The sequence below is a fragment of the Rhododendron vialii genome, chromosome 4a (genome assembly GCF_030253575.1).
Source record: "Rhododendron vialii isolate Sample 1 chromosome 4a, ASM3025357v1".
Taxonomy (NCBI): domain Eukaryota; kingdom Viridiplantae; phylum Streptophyta; class Magnoliopsida; order Ericales; family Ericaceae; genus Rhododendron; species Rhododendron vialii.
The window spans coordinates 12,352,504-12,377,771 of NC_080560.1; the positions used below are offsets into that span (position 1 = coordinate 12,352,504).

General features: G+C 38.5%; 2 protein-coding genes and 1 long non-coding RNA gene across 3 annotated transcripts in view; 1 reads left to right on the forward strand and 2 right to left on the reverse strand.

Annotated features, from left to right (window-relative positions):
- The first annotated feature begins 4,168 nt into the window (after positions 1 to 4,168).
- Positions 4,169 to 25,268, forward strand: part of LOC131321799 (anthocyanidin 3-O-glucosyltransferase 2-like) — a 61,484-nt gene continuing 40,384 nt past the window's right edge. The window contains exon 1 of the mRNA XM_058352756.1: positions 4,169 to 4,179. The gene's annotated coding sequence lies outside the window, so the exon portion shown is untranslated. The remainder of the gene's footprint in view (positions 4,180 to 25,268) is intronic.
- Positions 4,395 to 5,353, reverse strand: LOC131321805 (uncharacterized). The gene is made up of 2 exons (XR_009198633.1): positions 4,503 to 5,353; positions 4,395 to 4,455 (listed from the first exon to the last, which is right to left on the reverse strand). It is a non-coding gene; the product is annotated as an uncharacterized LOC131321805 (long non-coding RNA).
- Positions 7,328 to 11,152, reverse strand: LOC131323685 (uncharacterized). Its single transcript, XM_058355531.1, has 5 exons — positions 10,957 to 11,152; positions 10,831 to 10,908; positions 10,495 to 10,700; positions 9,418 to 9,552; positions 7,328 to 8,345 (listed from the first exon to the last, which is right to left on the reverse strand). The coding sequence occupies exons 1-5, from the start codon at positions 11,150 to 11,152 to the stop codon at positions 7,632 to 7,634; spliced, it is 1,329 nt and encodes a 442-aa protein (XP_058211514.1). The 3' UTR covers positions 7,328 to 7,631.

A 25,268-nucleotide genomic window follows, 5' to 3' on the forward strand; every position in this document is an offset into this window, starting at 1 on the left:
ATTAAATTTTGATGATGTTTCCCTACGATCGGTGTGGAATTTACAATGTTTTTCTTCATATTTTATGCGTGTGCAAACCAATTTTTTGTGATGCTTCCCTTCCGTCGAATTTTTCCTTTTTCCCGTCTTTTTAAATATTAGACTTGCAGCATGCACCTGGAGGGAGATAAAATCCCAAAGGGGCTCTTGCTCATTGTTTAGATGCTACATATGAATACATCGACATGTGGAAAAAATACATTGACATAGAAATCCAAAATAATACCTGTTCAACTTCTTCATCCATAGCAGTTATTAGATAGATGTAGAAGAGTGGAGGCGGTGGATTTTCCTTGAAGTGGAGTTAAACTGCCACAAATTGGAGCGGTGAATCCTTTTTTTTTCCTTCTCCAAACTAACAACTCAGAGAGAGAGAGAGAGAGAGAGAGAGAGAGTCGAAATATTGAAAGAGGGAAGGATAAGCCTTCATCTTCAAACTCCTTTGAGAAGACGCAGTTATAGAGCAGCTATGCCATGTAATGAGAAAAAGGTTTACGGCAGTTACAATGTTCAGAATATGGTGCTCAAGAAAATCGTTCGAACCGCAAAATCGGTCTGATCTGGACCGAATCCGTCCCATTTGGTCCGGTTCTACAGTTTTACGATCAGGTTATGGTTCCAAAAAAATAACAACCGTTAATTTTGGTTCGATTACAGGTTCTCAATTAAAGAATCGTGTTTAAAACCGAACCGAACCGTTTAAAACTAAGATAAATCTATACTACTCATTTTAAATGTATGAACATGTTTCCTCCTTTTTGCTTTCCACAAATGCCCTCAATACTTGCAACTAATACTAGTCCTGTCCTACACCTCTTCCCAACCGACACAATACATCCTACACCTCTTTCCAACCGACACAATACAACCCAACACTTGCAACTATAAGAGTTTCTTGCTATTGGAAAGCGGCGGCCCACGGGCCGTTTCCTCCTAGCGAAACGCTACACCTGAAGCGGTGGCACGTAAACGCAAAAGATATTTGTCTTCTACAAAACAAACGGCTCCCCCAAACTATTTCTCTGATTATCTCCAACCGCTTCAATGCACATTCTCTCTGACTCCCTTCCATCTTCATCTCCAACCTTTGATGTCCGACTATTACACAGACCCTAACCCGCTGACATCCGGCGAACACTAACCCGCCGATCGACATTCCCCAGCACTGACCCGGGAACCGTACTCATTGCCTATGTTCCCGCTGCCAAAAAAAAAGTGCTTAGTAAGTTCAATCTTAAATTGTGTCTTCCCCCAGCTCCCAATATTCGAAGTTTGAAATTATTCTCTACGGACAGTATTTGTTACTTGCAAGTGGTGTACAATATCTTGCAAATCTGAGACCGGCAATAGGGAATCATTACATATCTCTATTTTACTACAAACTGACCTGATTCCTTCTCCTGTTTCGTTGTTTTCCCTTTAGTAGTGGTTTCTTGCATAAGATATTTGTAGAAATGCCTCTTTGACTGGTCAATTAATACAGTTGGGGAGTTGTCAAGATTGTGCTCACAAACTGTTCGACGAACAAAACGGAATCACAACGAACTATAGTCTTGTTGCCAAAAACTATATTAGTAAATAGATTAAAAGTTAAAAGTATGGAGCCAATAACATATATTTTGATAACAAAGAAAACAATATGGACCATTTAGACAGGGGTTTGCGTAGAAGTAGGGGGTCATGGCACCCTCTATTCCGAATGCAATTACATTTATCCCATTGTTATTCAATCACATCTGCGATAAAAAAATTGTGCACACTATGCATGGCACCCCCAGTCTTTGTCATACAGTTTTCAAAGAAGAAATGGTGTTCAGATGTGTAAAATGAGGGCTCTTTTTATGATTTTTGTGTCAATCTTTTTATGATTTTTGTGTCAATTTTATCTTACGTAAGTATCTGAGTTTGTTTGAATGAGTCTATATTCTATTAAAATGTCGTTATATTAAGGTGATAACACTTGGATAGGGTTCACTGATTTTGCAAAATTCTCAAATATATACCAAGTACTGAAAACTTGAGCAATACAATAATAAATTTGTAAAACATTTGAGTTTACAGAGAGTAGAAAATGGCGGTTTACATTTGAAGAAGTTTACATTGCCTTTCAAGAGGACGTCATGGTTTCTTGGTAGTCCTGTTGAAGTCATTGTTTTGATCTTATCAAAAGAGGAGATTATGATCAAAGGATTGGAGCATCGATGACCCCTCAATGTTGCACATTCTGGTTAAATTCTCCATAAAAATATGGATTGATGGTTGACTGTTGGACTCAATTCCAAATTCTTCTTGCCCTGCAGATTTAACTACTCTTTTAGACAGGCATCGCATCAGGATCAAAACTGTAATAAGAACTACCAAGAGACATCGTGCTTTTAGGTCCAGTTCACCTAAATATTGAGATTTCCTATCATCTTTTATTGTCCTATTATTTTGCAATTGTTTTGAAAAAAGTAAGAAAAAGCTCTTGAAGTCTTCGTGCATTGTCCTCATTGTCATGTTGCAGAGTCGAGACCCTTTTATGACTGGATCAATTGGTAACTATGTTATGGGTTGCTTTCAAAATGGGAATACATTATTGTTTTTCCTTCTTCAAAATGTTTTGATTGAGAGATTGTGGGTCTAACCCACAACGTCCACATGGAGAAATTGGGGCAAAGTCATTTCGGCTTCAAAGGCCTTTGCTATGTGATATTCATCTCAATATATTTTTTTGGACATGTGGTATATTGGTTTCTTCTTATTTGTTTGGTTTTAAGTACGGCTTTAATTATTAATGCAGGTGATGGCATAGGTTGTATTGATGCAAAATGACCTTCTTACATGTTCTTCAAAGAATGTGCTACCAGTCTTACTTCCTTTTGGACAAGTCATGCACCTTGCAATATTTTAAATTGAATGTGGTTTCATATGATCGTGGATATGCTAAGAGCCTGAGGGAGGAGAAGAACAAATGACAGGAGCACCCCAAAAAGATAATTTATCTTGCTCACTGCATAACATTCTTGTACTTCCATTTTCCTTTCTCCTTTCCAACCCCTGCACAACTTGCATATACATCTGATAACATTGTTCAGTCATGTCATTGAGAAGAACCTTTCTTCATATTTTGAGATTGCGTAAATTACGTGATTGGATGTTAGGTTAGACAGGCTTCTAATTTTATTCCTTTGAAGATATTTTTTTTTTGCTATTTTGGTCAAGTATTTCCTCAACTCCCTGTGAAATGAGCATATTACCTAACATTTTTGGTCTCGAATTCACTTTCATGGCATGCCCTCAGGATGCATGTATCTTTTGTTTACATGATAGGATTTAGGATATTAGGTTAGATAGGCCTTTCATTTTTATTTTTTTTGATCCTTAGGCCTTTCATTTGTTCCTTTAAAGATATCTTCTTGGTCCGAGTGTTTCCTCAACTCCATGTAGAATACGCAAAATATTTGCACCTTTTTTGGCACGCCCTAAGAATTTATTTTTCTTTACGTGTATAACCAGTATCCTACTTAAGCCCATTTTTACACACTGGTGTGGCATACTCATGATGTATTTTGCAAGAGATTGAAAACCTATATTACTCTTCTATTACTAACACATCAGTATAAAGTGAAAGCATAAATTAAGAGTATCTCCAACCTTACCTTCAAATTTGGAGTGTCAAATGATTTTGAAGGCTTGCTCGCCAAATTGACATTTCGAAATTTAACATGTACAAATTCTCCCTCTCCAACCATAGCTTCAAATTGGAGTTGTCATTATGTTTTTTGGATGATTTTGTTTTCAAATGGTTATTTTTCCGAACAAAAAATATTTGACATTGCCTTTAAAACTGGCATTAGTGAAGGCCAAATCAACATACAGTTTGGCCTTTTCAAGTGGCAGCTGGTGTTGGTTTCAAAAGTGACCATTACTTCCCACGTGGAATTTGAAGACCCCAATGGGATATGCTGTACGGAAGTGGAACAAAAATGTTCCAACGTACTCTTAAAGGCAGCAAGGAGAGAGTTAATGGTTACGTCAGGTGTTGTGCATTTGGGAAGGTGCAAAGGCTAACAGAGGTTTTGATGGCTACTAATTTGGCCTGACTTTTGTCATATTGAGAAAATAGCTCATTAGTTTGGAATCAATTTCTTATCCTTGTAAAGTTCTAATTGTGGTAACTGACATGTACAGCAATGGACGTGTTGTCACAAAACATCTATTTCTCTGGATTAAGAACATTGGATTCATGTATAAAGTAAGGGGTCTTCCAAGCCGGCCCACTTTTGTAAGTGTGTACCCATCTAGGCCCACTTCGCATCAAACCCATTCTCCATAAACCTTGTTTTTAGTGAGGTACCTAGAATACTCCCACCTTTATTAAATGCTGGAATATTCCACCGAAAATCGTCTGAGAAAACCTTACTCTCTCTCCACCTCCAAATATCCCATGGACAGACCGTCCAAAAGTTCGACGATGCCACCTCCTCCTCGCTGTCTCCGCCTCCTCCGCCGTTACCACCGCCACGTCTCACCGTCAACTTTTCTACCCCCGATCCCCGTCGCTCCTCGAGACGACGAGATTGACCTTTCCGCACATGCTGAGCTTATTGTCGTAGAGGGATTTCCTTTGCGGGTCGGATAAAACCGCCCAGGAATCGTCGGCGAGGCAGATCGCGGCGTCGGCAAAGGGGAATTCGTTCTTGTCGGGGTGGAGCAGCAGAGCGAGGCGGCGGTATTGCTTCTTTATGAGATCGGTGTCGTCGAAGCGCCGATCAAGCTACAAGACAGCGTACCCCAGTCGCGGTGGTTGTTGATCCACTGAAGGAGCTCGAGAGCATCTGTAACCCGATCATCGCCAAGATGTACCAGGTGCAGGCAATGCCGACATGAGAGGTGCTGGTATGGATGATGATATTCCTTCTGCTGGTGGAAGCAGCGGTGATTTTTTATTTGCCGTTGATAGGCTTTCGAGGATATTGGTAGTTGTTCAAAGCCAGTTTGGAATTAATGGCTTATGTTTTCTAATTTTAGTTTTCATTCACGTAAATTCCTTTTTGTTTCTTTTTCTTTTTGATGTTTTTGCTTGAATTATAAATTTTGTCAGGTGCTAAAATATGTGTGAATTCTTCATTTAGGGATGCCTTTGTCTTTTTCAATGTGTGAATTCTTCATTTGAATGTGAATTATTGTGAATTATGTCTTTTTCGAATGTGAATTCTGAATTTAGGGTGTGAATTGTGTAAGTTAGAGGGTGTGAATTTTTGCAAATTAGTGTAAATTTTTGAGATGTGAATTCTAAAAAAATGTGTGCATTCTTAGTGTGTGAATTCTGTAAAGGACTGAATTTTGAGGTGTGAATTCTTGAAAAGAGATGTGAATTTTGCAAGAATTGATAATGAAAACAACATGGAAATTTGAGATGGAGTACTTTGAATTCTGGGGGTGATTTTTTTTATTTCATTCAGATTAAGTGTTTGTTTGTTTGTGAATTATTTTAGAAGGGTATGAATTCTAAATTTAGGGTTGTGCATTGTGTAATTTGGATGAGTATGAATTCTGCAAAGGGCGTGAATTTCTAGATGTTGTAAAGGGGTGTGAATTTTGAAAAGGGATGTGAATTGTGCAAAAAAATGTGGATTCTGGGAAGAAGTGTACTGAGAAAAATTGTGAATTCTGCAAATTAGTGTGAATTTTGGAGGTTGTGAATTCTTGTAAAGGGGTGTGAATTTTATAACGGATGTGAATTTTGGGAGGTGTAAATTTTTGGGGGTGTGAATTCTACAACGAATGTGAATTCTATGGGGTGTGAATTCTGCAAAATGATGTGAATTTCGAAGGTGTGAATTCTTGCGAAGGGGTGTGAATTCTGCAAATGACTGTGAATTCTGGGGTATGAATAGTGCAGATGAGGTGTGAATTTTGCAAAAAAATATGTGAATTTTAAGGGTGTGAATTCCGTAAAGGTGTGAATTTTACAAAGAGGTGTGAATTCTTGAGGGTGTGAATTCTGGGAGATGTGAATTCTGGGAAATGTGAATTATTGGGGGTGTGAATTCTGGGAGGTGTGAAAAGTGATAGGGGCAAAATAGTAAAAGCATATTTAAAAAGGGTCTAGATGGAATAGCACTTTAAAAAGAGGTTTGCATGAAACTTCATGTAAAATTTGGGACCGGACAGAAATTTCCTCATAAAGTAAACGAAGAAGCCAGCCTTCATAAAATTACAAAAAACAAGCCCGCCACTTAACATATAGCCCAATATCTTCCCTACCCCCAAGACAAATTGAAACACGGTATAGTGCAAGTTTTTGATTGCCAGACACATGCAAACATCATCTAATTGTGCCTCATCCACGCTACATTCCACGTGTACATCAACTAGTATAGAAAAACATATGTGTAATTAAATATGTATTTGGATTTGGTAGGTTAATCTTTTCCTTTACTAGACTTAATTTATTTAGAGATGAAATCTAATTTGTTAGGAAAGTTTTTATTTTCTTCCTTCCTTTACTATTTCATTCCAGCATATTACCTTCTTATTTCTTTAATTTTATGAGTTCATATTTTGTGAATAAGTGTTTGGATGCTAATTGGATAGAACCAAAACCAAACCGGTCTTGCAGTTTGGTTCTGTTAGATTCCATGCATATATTAGTTAGGTTCTGGTTCCTAATTTTCTAGAACCGTTTAAAATGGTCCGGTTACTGTTTTTCTAGAGAACCGGATCAATCCGGACCGTGTGCACCTCTAGTTGAAATCGTATTTTGTTCTCATACACTAGGTGTTTTACTTTTTTGTCCACACGGTTAATCGTGAAACTTTTTTTTTAGGGACAATTTTGGGGAGAAAAATATGAGCCAGCCTCAAAAAGGTGTCCACAACAAAAGGTGTTCTCCCTTTATATATTAGAATAGATATATTAGAATAGATTTTACCTAATGCACTCAATATACCTATGCTGCTGTACATGCGCCTTCTCAAGTCATTGCTCAAACGGGGATATCAGCCTTAACTTAGGTAGCCTTCTCAAGTCATTACTCAAACAGGGATATCAACTCTAACTTTGCTACTTACACGCACACACGCGTATGTGTGGCTCACGCGCAAATGCGAGTGTGTGTGTGTGCAAGTGTGAGTGAGTTGTATGGTTTTAGCCACTTTATGTACCCTTGGTTCATTTGTAATGACACATATTCAAAGCAACTCGTACTGAAACACACGCGCGCACATTAACGCATTTAAAAAACTATAAACCACAGATAAACCAGAACAGGGACAATTGCCAAGCACAAGCGTTTAGTCTTGTATTTACAGAAGAAACCAGTACAAAATGAGAAAACAAGAGCACAAGAAGTCCACTTATTACAGAAGAAGATACAACAAACAAACAGAGTGATTTCATATCACACACAGCCTGAAACCGGATTGCCTAAGGTTTTTGGTTCCTCTCCAGCAATTGTCTGAAATCTGGATACCCAAAAACATGTCGAGAGAGGTTGTCTTTCCCACCCTAGCTAGTAGTCCCACATTAGCGGCCCCACAGCTCCCCTCACACATTTTGGAACTGCCCGAGACAGTTACAGCAGAGCATCCATTACACATTCTATTCTATCCATCTTTTTTGGTAAATTCCTTTCCAGCCAAATCTTCCACTGTTATTTTTAGGGTGTCAACAGAACCTCTTCTCACTTCCTCCCCCCGAGCAGCCAGGACGTCCTCAATGCTCCCAGGTAGTCCAAACATCCCCAGATGATCTGCAATCAGGTGTAGATTGTTGCAACCACCACACCGAGCCACCGCCACGCCTTTCTCATACGATTCACGACACATAGTCTTGATTGATCTTGTTTCACAGACCTTGCAAGTAAAGACCATCGCAAGATCGTGACGAGCGGATACCTTCAATTTGGAGGTGGCACTAAATTTCACAGCAGAATTGTCATTATTGATTTGGTTGGAGAGAGTTTTGGTGAGTTGGAATCCGGCCCATTGGTCATTATCGGTTGGATTGGAGAGAGGTTTTGATGAGCCAGAATCCGACCTCAAACTAGAAGCTTTATGGCTTTCCTCATCTTTGTCGGCTTGTTCACTCGATTCATGCAGAGTCTGAATTCTTCTTTTGCATAATTTATCTACGGTAAAGAAAGATTTTGCAGATGGAAAAAACTCCCACAAAGGTTCTGCAGCCAGTATATCCAAAATAAAATGTGAGAGGAGAAGGAGATGACGATGATGATGACGACAACCATGATGATGATGGTAACATATCCTACATGGAATTGGATAAACTATCAGGGGTATGCGTCTACCTGTCAAACTCGTCTACTAATTCTTATGCCAAGGACAATGAAGTGCTGTAAATATTAACATACTTATTTTATTTCCTAAGGTATATAGTGTTCAAAAGGTACTATAGATCATTTCATGCATAATATAAAAGGTCTATGCATAGTTATTATGCAGTTAACATTGGATACTAAATGTGCTTTCCAGGCAAGTGTCCAATGACATTCAAGAACTATGAACTGTATACTCGTGTAGTTCTTATTAACTATGAATGGGGAACATTTTCATTACTGCCATTCTTGAAAAACAATTTGAAGCTTTACTGAGGAAAATTATATGTTCTTCAGCCTCTAGCAAATAGTTTCCCTTCCAATTTTCTCCGGTAGAAATTTGTTATGAAACTAAGAATATTTGTGCCTCATGCATCTCCTTTCAAGACTAATTGTAATTAAATCACTGAGTTTAAATAAAGATTACATGTAGAGGAAACATTAGCATTTAGAGCACCACCCTGTCAAGACGGAAGCTGACAGTCCATTGGAACGTCCATGGATTTAATCATCAACTTGATGAATTAACTTTAAAACATAGGACTTTCCTTGTGATAACAGGTTGTTCATTGAAAGGCGTTATTCGATAATGTCAGTCTAGCACAATAGAATGAACAGTACAGTGGCAACAAATGCAAGAATATTTACTTCCATAATCTTAGTTTTTTTTAGTTCACAATAACTCGGGATTTAATCCCATATAGTCCATGTTAGCATCTCCGTCTTACTCAATTCTTTACCAAATTTCGAGTAAAAATTTAAGTAAAAGCTTCATTTGGTATGAAGCACTTCAATGGGAAAGTTCCAATCTAAGCATAAATTTGAGTAGAATGTTCATTAATGGCATAGTTGTAAATTTAAGAGGGAGAAAATGGCCTTCAAATTTTGAATAAGGAATTGAGTCTCCCTTTATTTGGTTAAATTTTTTTGAGTAAAACCCAATTTGATTTGGGTTTGAGTCAAGGGCTCGGGCAAGATTTAAGAGATTTTAGTCAAATTTTGATTCTGAGTTCAAAATAGAGAAAGGGCTGGAGATGATTAATTAGTCATATTTATACCCTAGTTTGAGTGAAAGCTTCATTCAATATGAACACTTCAATGGACAATCCCAAATGTAAGCACGAATTTAAGTAAAAAGCTCCATTAATGGCATGGTTGTAAATTTGGGAGGACAAAATAGCCTTTTGGGGCGGCTTCAGGATTAGAGTTCAGAGATTGTGACAAAATCGTATAAAAAAAATTTGTGGTATAAAACTCTATATAAATTAAAGTTTTTTTTTTTTTTACTATAGTTAGAAATTTATTGGGACTGGTTTGTGTTATCTGTTGAGCTATATTACCTAATTATTCACAAATGTAACTCAATTTTATTCATTTTGACTTTGTACTCCTAATCCTAGTCTAAAGAAAAACGAAATTACATATCAAAAATTATAAACAAAATTAGCACATTTTCTGACCCAGGAGGTTCGCTTGAACCCCTCACCACAACCCCTCAACTAATGGTGGAGCCGGCCATGAGGCCTTACAAAATTCGAGTAAAAATTTAAAGTTTCATGAGATCAAAACCACAGTACGGGGTTCCAAAGTACTACATCATCTGCTCTTTCATGTAGGCCAATAATTCCCAAAATATAGGTAAATCTCTCTGGGTTTTTCTAAAAATTTCAGTTGTTTCCACCAAAGCTCTATTGTACGACATAGGGGTTGAGAGAGAGAGAACAAAGTAAAGTATGAAAACGAACAAGGCCTTTATTTTCTTCCTTCCTTTCCTATTCTAGTAGATTACCTTCGTATTCTTTCAATTCTTTGCAACCTTATTTAACAGATTAGTCTTTATAGTTTGGTAGGTTTTTGTCAATGTTTTTCGGTCAAGTGTCAAGTATTTCGTGAACCATATTGGGTTTTGATTCTTAATAAAATGTCAATTATTATTTTATGAGTTATTTGATGCTTTAAATTTTTAATTTTATGAGTTTATATTTTGTGAATAAGTGTTTGGATGCCAATTGGATAAAACCGGAACCGAACTAAAACCAGACCGATTTAATGGTTTCGTTCCGGTTAGGTTCCACGCATATATTGGTTAGGTTCTATTCCTAATTTTCTAGAACCGTTTGAAATGATCCGATTACTGGTTTTCTGAAGAACCGGACATAGGGATGGCATTCGGGGCAAACGGGGCGGATATTGGGTATTCCGTACCCGATACCCGAAACCGAAGTACCACCCATATCCGCCCCGATAACCGAACGGGGAGGGAATTGGGTAACCATAACCGAACCGAACCGATATCGGGTAGTAACCGAACCGAACGGATAACCGAAATCAAGCAAAAATACTGATCATTTTAATGAAGAAAAAAAACTAATCCTACCAAGTTTATAGTGAATAACACCTTTAAATCAAGCAAAAATAACATTGTAAACAAATAATTGACCTTTTCTTGACAAAAAACAAAAGACTAATACACCCTTGAACCATTTTATATCCCAGCATTCTCAATAGATAATAGCTACCAACATTCACAACAAAACACCCACCACATGCTGCCAATCAGTTCACAAAACAACTACAAAGCAAAGTAAAACTAATACAAACTTCAATCAGTCCAGTGATTTCAGTCACTACATGCACACCAATCAGTCCAGCCAAAGTTGAAATAATACAAAGTTCAGTCACCACATCGCACCACATCACAAATCTTGAAATAATACAAAGTTCCATTTGCAGAATTAAGAGATGGAAAAATAGAATCAATTTTGATTTCCATCTTGAAATGCCAACTTCCATTTGCTGAGTTCATATCTGTTAAATTGAAAGGCAAAAAAAGTGAATTAATATCAACAAAAAAAGTTCAATTAATATGAGCAATATGTAATGTTAAAACCACGAGAGACGTAAGAGAAATGCCAATTACCTCACGAGTCACGCACGAATCCCCCGTTTCCGCATCATCTAATATAGTGGCGTACCCTGATGTTGATTCACCTAACAAATATAAAGTAAAAAATTCATAAGTACTAGTTTTAGTTTACTAAAGTAGAAAAATGCAAGATACTAAATTCATTACCTTTCATTTCAGCAGCCCACAACCAATTTTGAGCACACATCAAGGCTTCCATCGTATCGGGATGAAGTCTACTACGATGTGGACTCACCAACCTACCACTCGTGCTAAATGTGGACTCAGAAGAAACCGTCGATACCGGAATAGCTAACAGATCCCTAGCCATGGCTTGCAAAATTGGATACTTAGGTTGATGTGATTTCCACCAATTCAAGACATCAAATCCCACGGATTTTGGCAAGACATCTTCCGACAAATAATGATCCAACTCCAATTTTGCAGTATCGATTGTCCTACTTCTCTTCGACTCCCTAAGCATGTAGACATCATACTTTGATAGTGACTCTTCATCAATGGAACTTGATTGGGAAGAAGAGTCACCAATACCCTCCATCATTGAACTAGGACATTGATACTCCTTAAGCAATTTATAACAAAGTGCACGAACTTTCTCAACTTCTTCTTTATAACTTGTTGGAAACAATAATTTAAAGTAGAATTCCAACACGTTGATCTTATACCTAGGATCCAACATAGCAGAAACCCCCACAACACCATTTACCACAGACCAATACTTGTCAAATTTTTCCACCATTCTTTTGGCCATTTCCCTAATCATCTGATTCTCAAAACGGAGCCAATCTCTTAATTCAAGTCTAATCTCACATATATTTGGAAAGCATTGATTAGTAGTGGGGTATTTAGTTCCAGAAAACAACTCTGTCACCTTAAAAAAAAATTTTAGCTTCTGACAAACATCTTTAGCAAATCCCCACTCACGTTCACTCGGTAAGGAATTATATTGAGCATCCCGTTTGCTTAAGCGAATGAACACATCCTTATAAAGTAGGGCTGTTTGAAGCATCAAGAAAGTTGAATTCCACCTAGTTGCACAATCAAGTCCTAATTTCTTAGTACTAGTCACATTCAATTGGCGGACTGTTTCTTCAAATTTTTCGTCTCTTTTTTGTGATGCTGTCCAATAAGCTACGCTGTCCCGAATTTTCTCAATATCCACCTTGATAACATCCAACCCATCTTTAACAATAAGATTAAGAATGTGCGCACAACAACGCATATGAAATAAATCCCCACCCAACATGAGCGACGCACTATCAAGTTTGTCCCACAAAAGATCAATCATGGCATCATTGGTAGAGCAATTATCAACCGTTATACTTGAAATCTTCCTATCAATGTTCCAATCCATCAAACAATTCAACAATTGGTCACATAGAACTTCTTTTGTATGTGGACATGGCACATATTTGAACCTAACATGCAACATTTATATTTAGTTAAAAATAGAAAAATGAAGATTTACATTGCATAAAGGAATAAATATAGCGATATAAGTTAGAAATACCTCAAAATGCGACTTTGCAACGTCCAAGAATCATCAATAAAGTGTGCTGTGACAGCCATGAAGCCTTTCTTTTGATTACTTGAAGTCCACATGTCCGTTGTGATACCTAATCTACTTGCATTACTCACCACCAAACTCATTGTCTTCCCCCTTTGGTACTCATAAATCTTAAATATTTCAGCTTTTATTGTGTTCCTACATGGCACCTTAAATAAAAGTTGAAGAGCATTTGAATACCTCTTAAATCCAACATGGTCCACAATTGAAAGGGGATACTCATGCATGATTATGGCACTTGCAAGTTCTTTCCGTGCTGTCTCATGATCAAAACTATATGAAGTTAGTAGTGGAGGACGGTCTTTGTTCATGAAATTATTTGTTAGAACTTGTTGCCTCATGTTATCCTTCTTTTGGTGTTTCCTTAAATAGTGTTCTTTCAAATGTGAAGTTCCATTCCTTGTTTCTCCAGAAATTTTTGTTCCACAATACTTGCAAATGGCCTTGAAAATCCCGTTAATTTTGACCTTATTATAGTGAGCCCAATAAGGACTCCTTAACCTTTTTCCACCATCATCATCATCATCGGATTTTCCTGATACAACTTCAACTTCATCAGTAGGATTGTCACTTGGATGAGTAGGATTGTCACTTGCATGGTTATCAAGAGGGGATGATGATGGTACGGGGCTACCACTTGGTTGTGATGGTCCAGAACCATCAACCGGATTTGTTGACTAAGCACTCGAACCGATAGGTGATTCAGACATAATTAATCTAATCCTAAGAAAACACCAGCAGATTTAGACATGATTCAAGCTACAATTACAGATTTAAGCTACAATTATAATTCAAGCTACAATCAAATCACAAACTAGTTAAGCAGACTAGAGGGGCTATGCCGCCGCCTCGTTCTCAACACAATTCTATGGGGTTATGCCACCGCCACGTTATATAACTAAAAGCAATTAAAGGCAATTGATGCTCAATTTAGCTTCGTTACACCTTAAGTCGAATTGGTGGCTCAGTTAGAGGTATCCGCTAAATTGAGCTCAATGTACGCAAAGGGAGCCATAATCAAACAAAGGGAGCACAAACAATGACTATTCATTCTTTTATAAACTTAAGAAATCAAACTCCTACTACTATAGAAGCACAAACAATGACTATTCGTAAGAGAGAAAAAAATTATCTTGATTCATCAGAAGTTGAACAGGTAAGCGAATTTTGAGTCTTGAGCTGCGTATCGACGGGCGGTGAATATATGGTCCAAACAAGGGGTTACTTTTCGAGCATAAACTTAATAAAAAATACTCACTATCCAATATAACGAGAACATGCATTCAAAAAAAATATAACGACAACAAAAAATATAATGAGAACAAAAAATGAATGCACTAGTATTTCTGTAGTTTTACTCGATCATTTATTACATTTTTATTTGTATAAATGGTAGCATTGTATGCGTTGGCTTTGTGGTACTACAACTATATAAGCTTAATTTTGATGGACAGTTCTTCAACCCTCATTAGCTGCAAGTTTAGAAAAAACTTTTTTTTCCACTTGAACTAGACATAGACCATTCAGGCTATAACCCAAGATCTTACCACTTGAACTAGACATAGATCTTCTTATGTTTTGGGTAGTTCTATGTATATTACTTCTTTTTTGATTCACACACACACACAAAAACAAAACAAAAAACCGCGATAATTTCAAGAGGGTCACGTGACCTCCTATACCAGCACCTTAGCTAAATATGCCCCTGCAATATACTTATACAGCCATACATAGAATGGCAGCCACAAAACTATTCAGTTCCCAACCATCAACATAATGCACCGAAATAATCAGATGTGACCCTCTGGCTTTGACCCCTTCCTCTTCAATTCCATTTCCTCTTTGTCTCTAACAATAGGGATTGATTTTGGCACACTACTTTCGGAACGCCGACAGTAAACTTTGTAGTGCCAAAATCAAAAGCCTTAAGTTTATCATTATCCAATGACCAACATGATGCACCAGGCCGGGTGAGGTCACTTTCATCTAAAGATTTCTCTCTCAACTCAAGACCCAAAATTAGCTCCAAGTTCCTCATATTTATGGAAATTAAGGGCTTAAAAATCTCAACCATTTGAGCCCATGGCCACATTTCAATCCCTTTAGCATTCTATATATTTCCTATTTTTATACAAACTTGCGGAAAGCTTAGCCAAAGCTTAGCCAAATCAGGATGTCAAGTTTAGTCGAAAATTAATGCCCACATGCAGCAAATTCAAGCACACAGATTTGAAGCAGATTATATTTTCGGGCACAAAAGAGAGAGAGAGAGAGAGAGAGAGAGAGAGAGAGAGAGATAAACCAATGATAACAGTCGACTGAGTCAACTGGGCTCCGAACAGTGGCGACTGCGGAGTGCGGACTACCAGACTACTGCAATTGATTTCCTGAAAAAATCGAGAGATGAGAGACAAGATCGAGAGAGAGACAGAGAGACAGAGAGAGACAGAGAGAGATCTCACGATCGAGTTACAGTCGACTGAGTCAATTGATCGTCGTAGCCTGCAAAAATAGAGTTACAGAGACATGAGAGTGTGCAATAGAGATTAGAGAGTCTAGATTGAGAGAGAGACTAAGAGAGATTGAGAGAGAGACTAAGAGAGATCGAGCGAGAGAGAGAGATCTCACCGAGTAGTCGCTGCTTTGGAGCTGTGGAGTGGAGTCTGGTCTGGAAAGGTTCGAGAGGAATCAGGAGTGGCCGAGTGAATAGAGATTAGAGAGAGAGAGTCCAGATTGAGGGAGAGACTAAGAGAGATCGAGATTCGAACAGAGCAGTCACTGCTGCTCTGGAGCTCTGGAGGTGGAGGCGACTCTGGACTCTGGAGTGGCCACTGCCCACTGGCCAAGACTGCCGAGTGAAATGAAAACCCTAAGTGGGTGTGGGAAGTGTGTATATATATATACAAGGGTATTTTTGTAAATACCCAGTTTCGGTTCGGTTCGGGGAACGGTTCGGTTATTAACTCCACCGTAACCGAACCGAACCCGTTCGGTTATCTTACAACCTCCACCATATCCGCACCAACGGGGAATTTTTCGGTTATGGTTCGGGGAAAAAAAACGGTTTCGGTTCGGGTACCCATCGGTTCGGCCGAGATTGCCATCCCTAACCGGACAAATCCGGACCATGTACACCCCTATGCGGAATGATGTTGATGGCATTAGCAGATTAAGATCCGTAGCTAGCAGTGGCTTTGGTGTTCAAGGCCTAGGCCTTCATTTTTAACCAAACCGAGAGAGAGAGAGAGAGAGAGAGAGAGAGAGAGAGAGAGAGAGAATATTTACTTGTGACTTGTGAACATAAACTTAGGTATCTTAAAATGATTTAACCCTTTTTTTCCGCTATTCTTTTAGTATCCAAGAGTCCCTTAAAACTCGGAGAGAGGAACATAGTTTTATATATGTCAAAACTCAGAGAGAGGAATGTACAATGTAGTTTTATACATGCCAAAAACCTTAGGGAGGTCATTATAGTTTCGGTTCTACCAGTGGAATCAGAAAAATATGCAAAAAAAATCACATTTTACAAAAAAATCAAATGGGATGACACTAAAGATCGAAGATACCTATTTCAAATTTTTTTTGTCTTTAGTAAAAAGATTTTTACTTTTGGTCAATAAGTTTTTAACTTTTACACTCTTCTCATCGAGATAAATCAATGGCCAATTGAAAAAATTTAACGTAAATCTAACGAAAATACAAGAAGTAATGGTACGACAATTTAATTTTTGTTTATTCACGGAAACAAGAAGTTTTTTTAATTTAATTAAGAGTTAGGCCTAGCTTATAAGAGCACTAGTGCATACCCGTGCCTGAAGACACGATTTGAGCGATCAATTGCCCAAGCATACAAACAAAATCGACAACTCCAAATTAAAGTTTCAGAAAATCACTAAATCAACATAGTAGTAACATAATAGAAATCATCGTTCATGGGATAAGAAAACCCTTGGTTTAGAGATGAAATACAAATCAAACCCGGCAACTCTCAATTAAAGTTCCATAAAATCTAAACACCCAATAAGAGAGTATGCTCAAAAAGTAAGAAGAAAATCTAGTAATTGCCCGTGCCTGAAGGCACGACGCAGTATATTCTGATTCAGTCTAAATCAATAATCCTTCCCTGATAATCATATTCCCCCACACAACCAACTCCTCCCAAAGTCTGTTTTTTCAATGAAGTGACAAATACGGTCCATCTAATAAATTCCAACAAGCGAATTAAAGAAAAATACAATAAGATACAGAAAATGAAACCAATACAGTACAATTCTAAGGCATTTCATATAACAAATGCATTACATTAGCAAAAGCTCCCTAAAAGAACAATCGTGGTAGGTTGTTTCTTTACATAAGTACAATAAGAGTCAAGACACATACGTGCGAGGGAGAGTCGACACCCTATTATGTAGGTAATTGACCTGGTTTAGACCTTAGGGGCTGGGCTTCGGTCCTTGCGGTGTTCTATCCAACTTTTTGTTGGATCTCTTATTCCCTCTCTCCGTTTTTAATAAATTTTTGCCTATCAAAAAAAAATGTAGGTAATTGACAATTGTCTTACTTTTTTGAAAGAACCTTGTTGCACAATTGTTTATCCTTCCATGCCACGAAGTTGCTCAGGCCTTGTAAATTATCGTGCAACGATATGAAATACATTCAAAAGACACGCCCGTGCGTAAGGGATACTTGAATATGGATTCTCCTTGACATGTTGTAGCAAGAAAGTAGAGTACAAAATGATATTATTTTGTGAATGGACCTCAAATTTCCAAGAAAAAAATACAAAACATAGGACATGCCACCAAAATATGAAATAAAATGAGTAGAAGTTTTCCTTTAGAGTAACTTATTCAAGTGTACATTCAATGCTGTCCAACCAAGTTCTCTCTTAAAAAATACAAAACATAGGACATGCCACCAAAATATGAAATAAAATGAGTAGAAGTCTTCCTTCAGAGTAACTTATTCAAGTGTACATTCATAGGTGTCCAACCAAGTTCTCTCTTCCCAAAGTCAGTATATAAAAAGCACAGTGTTCTCCACCTTAATTTATTTGTCTCCAATACTTGCTTTCGTCGCCAAACAAAGCACCCAAAAAAGAAAGAAAGACAGGGCACCTGATTATATCATAATCAAATGAAGACAAAATGGATACAGCTAGAGTCAAGTAATTGAAAAAAACAAAACAGTATCCACCCACATAATTCAATATTGGATGTGTCCTTAATGCTTACTATAGAGATGGCGCAAGAGCCTACGCTCTCATTTGTCTCGACGCCCAAGTACTGAAGCCTTTCTTCTATTAAAACATTGATCATTGCAAAACATTTTCAAACATACATAGCTTTAAATTAAGATCTTAATCGTGTTAATCTTTATATCCGTAGGCATGGGCAGTTCTTGAATCATATGAATAGTAAGTGCCAAAATTGTGAGAAGTGCATTTATGTATGAGCAATTTGCTAGTCTAACTAAAAAGAGGGTTAAAATTAGGAACTTAAAGTTATGAAATTAGCAGAACCAATCACGTTGCTTATGGTTAAAGATTTATAGTGAGCAGATGTAATCATTTTTCGTTTCTAGTCTTTTAAAGTGGAAAAAATGCCAATTTGTCTTGTAGTTGAATGTGATTCACTTAATTGGTGTAAAATTCACTCGTCATGCATGTTTTTCATGCTTCAAAATTGATGTAAAAATCACAGGAAGAGTGGAATAGAAAAACTCTACGAAGTGAAAAGGGGAATCACTGGCAATTTACAAGTGGAGTGGAGTGCAGTTGACGCCTCCCTTATACTCTCATGCACTTGGGCAGGATTTGATTCTCATAAGTACCCATCCCCCTCCCCAAATTTTCTAGGATAGAATAGACTAGGATTAACGAATGACAAAAAAAATATGAAAAAGGAATCACTAGCAATTCACTTTAGTGATGATAATTGTGCATAGTCATCACCCAAATTAACAACAAACAAACAACCAATTAGTACAAGAATCAACATTACAAACTGATGAGGCAGCAGTAACTTACTTTATCTTTTGTTTATGCACTTGGCGATCGGGGAGAGAGCGAGGGAAATGGATGTGCAGATCTTCTAATGATCTAATCACCAAAAGAGGATCAAAGTCCTCAAAAAATAAACACCCACAAAAGATATATTAGGGATTAGGAATATACCAAAATCACAAACAAATAAGATCTGTGAGAACCTGCGTTGATTCGGCAAAATCGGCAATGGTAGTCGATGTTTTCTTGAGATCCACATCACGGGCACCCATCCATCTCTTCATTCCACCACACCCCTGAGATTAGAATGTACACAAACTAAACCTATAAGTTTTGGAAAATTTATAGAAATGGTCCTTCTAGTTTCACGCGAGTCTCATTTTCGTCCTCCAAGTATCAATTGTAACTCTTTTGACCTCCAAGTTTGATTTTCGTACTAAGTTGGTCCAATTGATAACGTTTGTCAGCCAAATTGGACGGAAAAAATTAGATTGAGGGCAGACGTCATCAATTAGACCAACGTGGTACGAATTGCAACGTCCGAACTACCATCAATCTGATTTTGTCCGTTCAATTTGGCTCACAGAAGTTATCAATTGGACCAATTTGGTATAAAAACCAAATTTGAAGGTCAAAGGAGTTGCAATTGATACTTGGAGGACGAAAATGAGATTTGGATGAAACTAGGAGGATCATTTATATAAATTTCCCATAAGTTTTTAAGTTACACACAAAAAAAAAAAAATTACGGTCTCCTCTACCCATCTCTCCCTCAAGGTCGTCACCATGACAAATAGCTGCCCATTACTTTTTTTCTGAATGAAATAGAACTCGTGATATGATTTTTTTCCCCTTCATATGGAGAAGATTATCCCACAAATAATGGAGCGAAAACTTTCTGTCAATCTTCACATCTACTTTCTCGTATAAGGATTTTTAATTCAAATGAGATTGGGAGGGTTGTGATAAGTATTCAATTGGATGAACTAATAAACCAACATTGATATACCAGTAAGGAAAAGAAAATGTCAAAGAGAATCTAACAGAAAAGGAAGAATTTGATAACTGAGCATCTTTTTAAAAATGGAAGCCAATAGTATACAATTCGCATGCGAGAGTTCTCAGTTTGGAAAACCATCCCACTGAAACTTTTTTGCCTTTTCGTTTCTCTCCATAAATCATGGATGATATATGTATCCATATTTCAATTTTAATAATGATTGGCACGGAACTATTATTTCTAAAATCAATAGAAAATACCTTTCCATTTTAGCAAAATCAGTGACCTAGACCTTCCCTTAACGATTTGCCTAAATCACCATCCATTCCTTTATCAGGGTAATTGCTTGTTTTTCCTTTTTTTTTTTTAATCAGAGGACTGATAACTATTAGAAAAGTATCATTATTTCTAAATATATCGCTACCTCTACTACCCATAGATCTTAGCCGTAGAAAAAATATGTACCGATCCTATGGTCCAAAATTTATGGATTTGAAAACCATCCTCCCATATTATATAGATTTGAAAACCACCCTCTCATATTATATAGATAACTTCCTTAATTATGGATTTCTGGAAAGGAAAGTTAGTACTCGGAAATTAGTCTCTAATTTCGAGAATGTTTTGTTTCCTTAATCAAAGGCATGGCTTTTTAATTTCAAAAAGAAGATATGTATAGAAAGGGATTTAAGGTGAAAATTACCAATCCAACGCTGGAAAATATAAATCACCCTCCCATATTATATAGATTTGTATGGGAATCCAGTGAATGTGAACAATGTATGGGAGCACCTTGTTATGTCTTAAACCATGATATTGTCAATGGGAGTCCTAGTGCACGTCGGACATAGCATATGCGTTTGTAGTGGGATGTCCGTTTGTAAACATTTTCCGTTTGTTTCGGAAATATTGTCTAGTTTTTTTTTTAATTTTTCTATGGAAAAAAATTACAACTCTCTGTGGGTTCGACCTTGCTCTTGCATTACTATACTTCGATACGATTCGTGCGCTTGCAAGTCGAATAAAATTTCACAACACAAAACGACACCGCGCCACAGCTCTCTACAGTAGGGTTTGTTTTGTCAATAATTCAATGATACTTTCCATTATCTTTTTAATAATGTGTTTGATTTTTCATTTATTTACTCGATCCTCAATGTATTATTGAAAAAAAAAATAACGAATGGAAGATCCCAATCTCATCCTATATATGACCTTCATGAATACTATTTCGGAGTTTTTCGGCAAGCACTAACTAATAACCATTTGTCAGTCAAAATATTGCGAGTCCCCAACTTTACTTTTCAGTACCCACACCACACCACACCTTTCTTGCTTTTCTTTTTTTTATTTTGATATGTTTTCCCTTTATTTTCAGTATGCGATTTATAGAGACAAATATCTCTCAATCTTAAACAAATGGATCTACAAATCAATGCGCGTATAAGGGGACAGAGCACAAGGATTGGTGACACTCCATCTCAATGCGAGGGAAAAGAAAGGGAGGGTCAGAGACAGGTTTCCTACAAATCATATCCGTGGTGAACAGGGAAATGAAATGAGAGGTGAGGGTTTGTTGGATTAGATCAGCATCATAAAGCCATACACCAGTCGGGTCTTTAAGAGAGCAGATCTTATATTTGCGGCAGTGATTCACGGTAGTAAGATGAAAAAAAACCGAGTATAACGGTCACCGTCGCATAACCAGCTAATCCGTGATTTTAAAGCCCAAAAATCTTCTTCCATGATTGAAAATTTTTCCAACTCAGAAGTTAGATTTTTCTCCAAATCAGTTAAGTGTACGGCTGGGATTGGAATCAATGGCAATTTGAAGACTACAAGTCTAGCCAGAATGCGTCTTTTCTTCACGAAAAGATTACCAGAATGTTCTTTGTTCCAAATAGTGACCTTATTGGAGAAAACTTTGGTAGTATGCGCAAAAGAAGGGGATGTGGACCTCCAACTATCATTTACGACCGAATAAATGGACGGGTCCGAAAACCAAAACTGACTCAAACCGGAACGGTCCAGGGAAAATAGGGGAAGAGTTTGGGATGGTGGAAAGGAGAATGGGACTGTGATCGGAGTGGGTACGAGGGGGATGGGAAACATGGGCATCCGGGAAAAGTAAATTCCAACTCGAGTTCGACGAACATCTAACCAGTCTTTCTTTGATCAAGTTACCCGTGACGGCAATTGGAAAGTGCCGTTCATGCTGCAAGTTCGACCCGGTCTTCGGGTTCCACCGCACGAAGTTACCGCTCAGCGAATTCTGGGTCGTCCCTTACCCTCAGCTTGGGCCGGGCGGAGCATCCAGAGTTGAGACGGCGGCTGGATTTGGACATGAACTACACCCCCCCCCCCCCCCCCCCGCCCAAGAGAATGGCCGCCCGGGGTCCATTCTTCGGCCTCAAGTAAAGAGCTCTCGAGGCAATAACCAAGGGCCGCGCAGAGAAGCTCGTGATACACGGGATGAAAATATTATCCTGTTTGATTAAGACACGGGCGAGCCCGTCGTCTATCAACCTGTGGATAGTGGCACGATAGGCCGAAGAGACAATGACGATATTCCTGGGCTTTCGGAGGGCGGCGGAGCGCGACGTCATGAGCGATACGGCCGACCTCCCCATCAACGGGCACGAATTATGGAGCCCGAGTTGCGCGGGGTAGTAACTCATCGGTAGTCGCCGACAGACGATACTAAACTTGGCAAGGCGAAGGCGTCCCCCTTCACCAACGCCATATTAGCCGATCATCCACCTGCCTGGTTTACAATGCCGAAGATAAAGCCATATGAAGCAAAGGAAGGCGTAGTATTGTTCGTCACACACTTTCGACAGATAATGTCTTTACACAATTTATCGGATGCGATAATGTGCAAAAAATTTCCTCTCGGCTTTACGCAGCCAATCATGATGTGGTATAATTAGTTAAAACCGTGATCCATCGCGTGTTTTGACGAACTGGAGTTGGAATTTACCAAGAGATTTGTGACGAGCAATATTCAGCCAAAAACCCTTTTTATGCTCGTCAACACGCGTAGGAAACTGGCGGAAACCCTGCGAATGTATACAGAGCGATATTGGGAGGTTTACAATCTGATTCCAGATTGTAACCAAGCCGTGGCGGCGGAATCTTTCATGAACGGGTTGGATCCTTCGTCTCCAATGTTCCGAGATCTTTCCAAGAATCCGCCACGGAATATGAGTGAGCTCATGACGATCATTGAGAAGGATTGCATGTTCGAGGAGGCAGTCACCGAGCATGCCAAACCGACGGTGTTCGACTCCACGAAACCCCCGATTGGGCACTCCGCCGTAAAGAAACAAGTGGCTAACGTCAAAAGCGGTGTACAGGGAAGCGCTACCGATAAGCCTCCACCAATTCCACAACGGCCACAAGCGCGACATACATCACAACAGCAGCTACGGTCACAGACGCGAAGAGAGCCTCGGTGATACGCACACAAGATTGTAAGATCTTGGGTGCTCAAATCCTTCAATTTGCAACGTTTCTATGCTCATTTGATCGCTAAAGTCAAATTTTGCACGTAAGGTGTTTTGCTGAGCCTTTCAGGTAAAACGAGCGATTAAGGCGGTTCTGCGTGCCAAAGGATGTTTGGATAGTACATTGGTGTCCAACCACCCGAGTCCAAAGAAGTGGTGCCGCCAAATCCTTGGACCTTGCGACAAAGTCTTATATGAAGCTCAACCAGTTCAGCAAGCTAGATCTTCATTTCTGCACAATGTTATCGATTACTAGAGTAAAGTTATCGATAACATTGCCCCATTTCTGTTCTACAAGCACTCTTGACCCTGAGTTATCGATTACTCTATTCTAGTAATCGATACCTTTTCGCCATTTTGGTCCAGAATTTGTCCAGAAGCAAGATCGATAACTTTTGTTCAATGTTATCGATAACATTGTTGCCTTGGTGCCTATTGGAGTAATGTTATCGATAACAATCCCAATGTTATCGATAACCTTTTGTCCGTGAAGATATTTTTCTTGCTTTTTCAGACTTTTCACTTATGGAAACTTTCTTTTTATGGGTTACTTTTTGGGGTTTTTCCTGACTTTTGAGGAGAGAGAAAGTCCTTTGTGTATAAATAGGACTATCCCTCTCCCTCTTACTTATCTAGCACATTACTACTTTTAGTTTTTCTCCATTAATGTCTTCTTAATCTTCCAAGTTGTAATTTCTCAAGAACAATTAAGGTATTTACGTTACGTTAATTTCTCGTGTATCAAAGTTGTTCGTATGCTTTGGATCCTTTATAAAATCAAGTTTATTTCCGTTTCTATTGGTTAAAAAATGTTTGTCAATTCTAGCATGCTTTCTAGTCTTGTTAATATGCATGAGTAGTTGATTAGGCTTGGCTACAGAGTGATTAATGTCATGTGACTTATGTTAATCTTACCTTTCTCAACTAAATACTTGAGGTTCGGTATGGAAAATGGGCGTGGTTCGCTTTTTATGTAACAAAATTTGTCGATGTTAACCTTCGATGATCATATGCTAGCATATATGGTTCCGTGAGCTATGTCTCGTCTCGTGTTTGCCAAAAGAATAAAAGAGCTCGCTTGTTCTTCATACTTAATTTCTAGTCTTTAATGGTTTCATAGCAAAATCTTCCGGTTGATAGCCTATGCCGTGTGATTCAACCGTGTTTTCGTTGAGAATGGTTAGTCGGCCTAAGTTGCGGGCGTTTTGAACTCCAACGCCTTGCTGCTTGTTTAATCCAGTTAAAACTCATCTCTAGTCTTTTTCATAAAAGCATTTGTCACCATTCAAAGCAAAACCAAAAGTTGGCCGTCTAACGCCGCAAACCCTTACATCTAAAAATCCGAGCAAGCTATAAAGACCATCTCTGTGGGAACGATTCCGGACTTCCGGATATTATGCTGACAATGACCTAGCCCTACGCTCGAGGTAATTCAACCTATTTCGACGGTTAGGTTGGGACGAAGCACTCGGCCTGACGAATATGTTGCTGAGATGACGGTGTTCATTGTGCCGATCTATCAACTTTTAAGCACGATTGGACACTTTTCGTTCTTTCGCTGGCCGACTAAGCTATTGGGAACGGCCAATGCACGAACCGATCATTGCTCATTCCACAATGAGCGCGGACATTATACCACGAGGTATGGGCCGTTCAAACGTTATCTTGAGGAACTTGCCGCCGCGGGACACTTGAATCAGTGGATTGACACTCATCATACTCCACTTCCACCCCCTCCCCCGGTGGAAGACAGGACGGTTGGAGTAATCCATGGGCTCGAATCCGAAACAAGTGCCGCCAGGATACAAAATCGAGATCGATAAAGCAATTGCCGAGCGAAAGGTATGTTCTGTAAACTCTTCATCAAAGCGAAAGTTCGAAGACCCGAATGATGATTGGGTCTTGA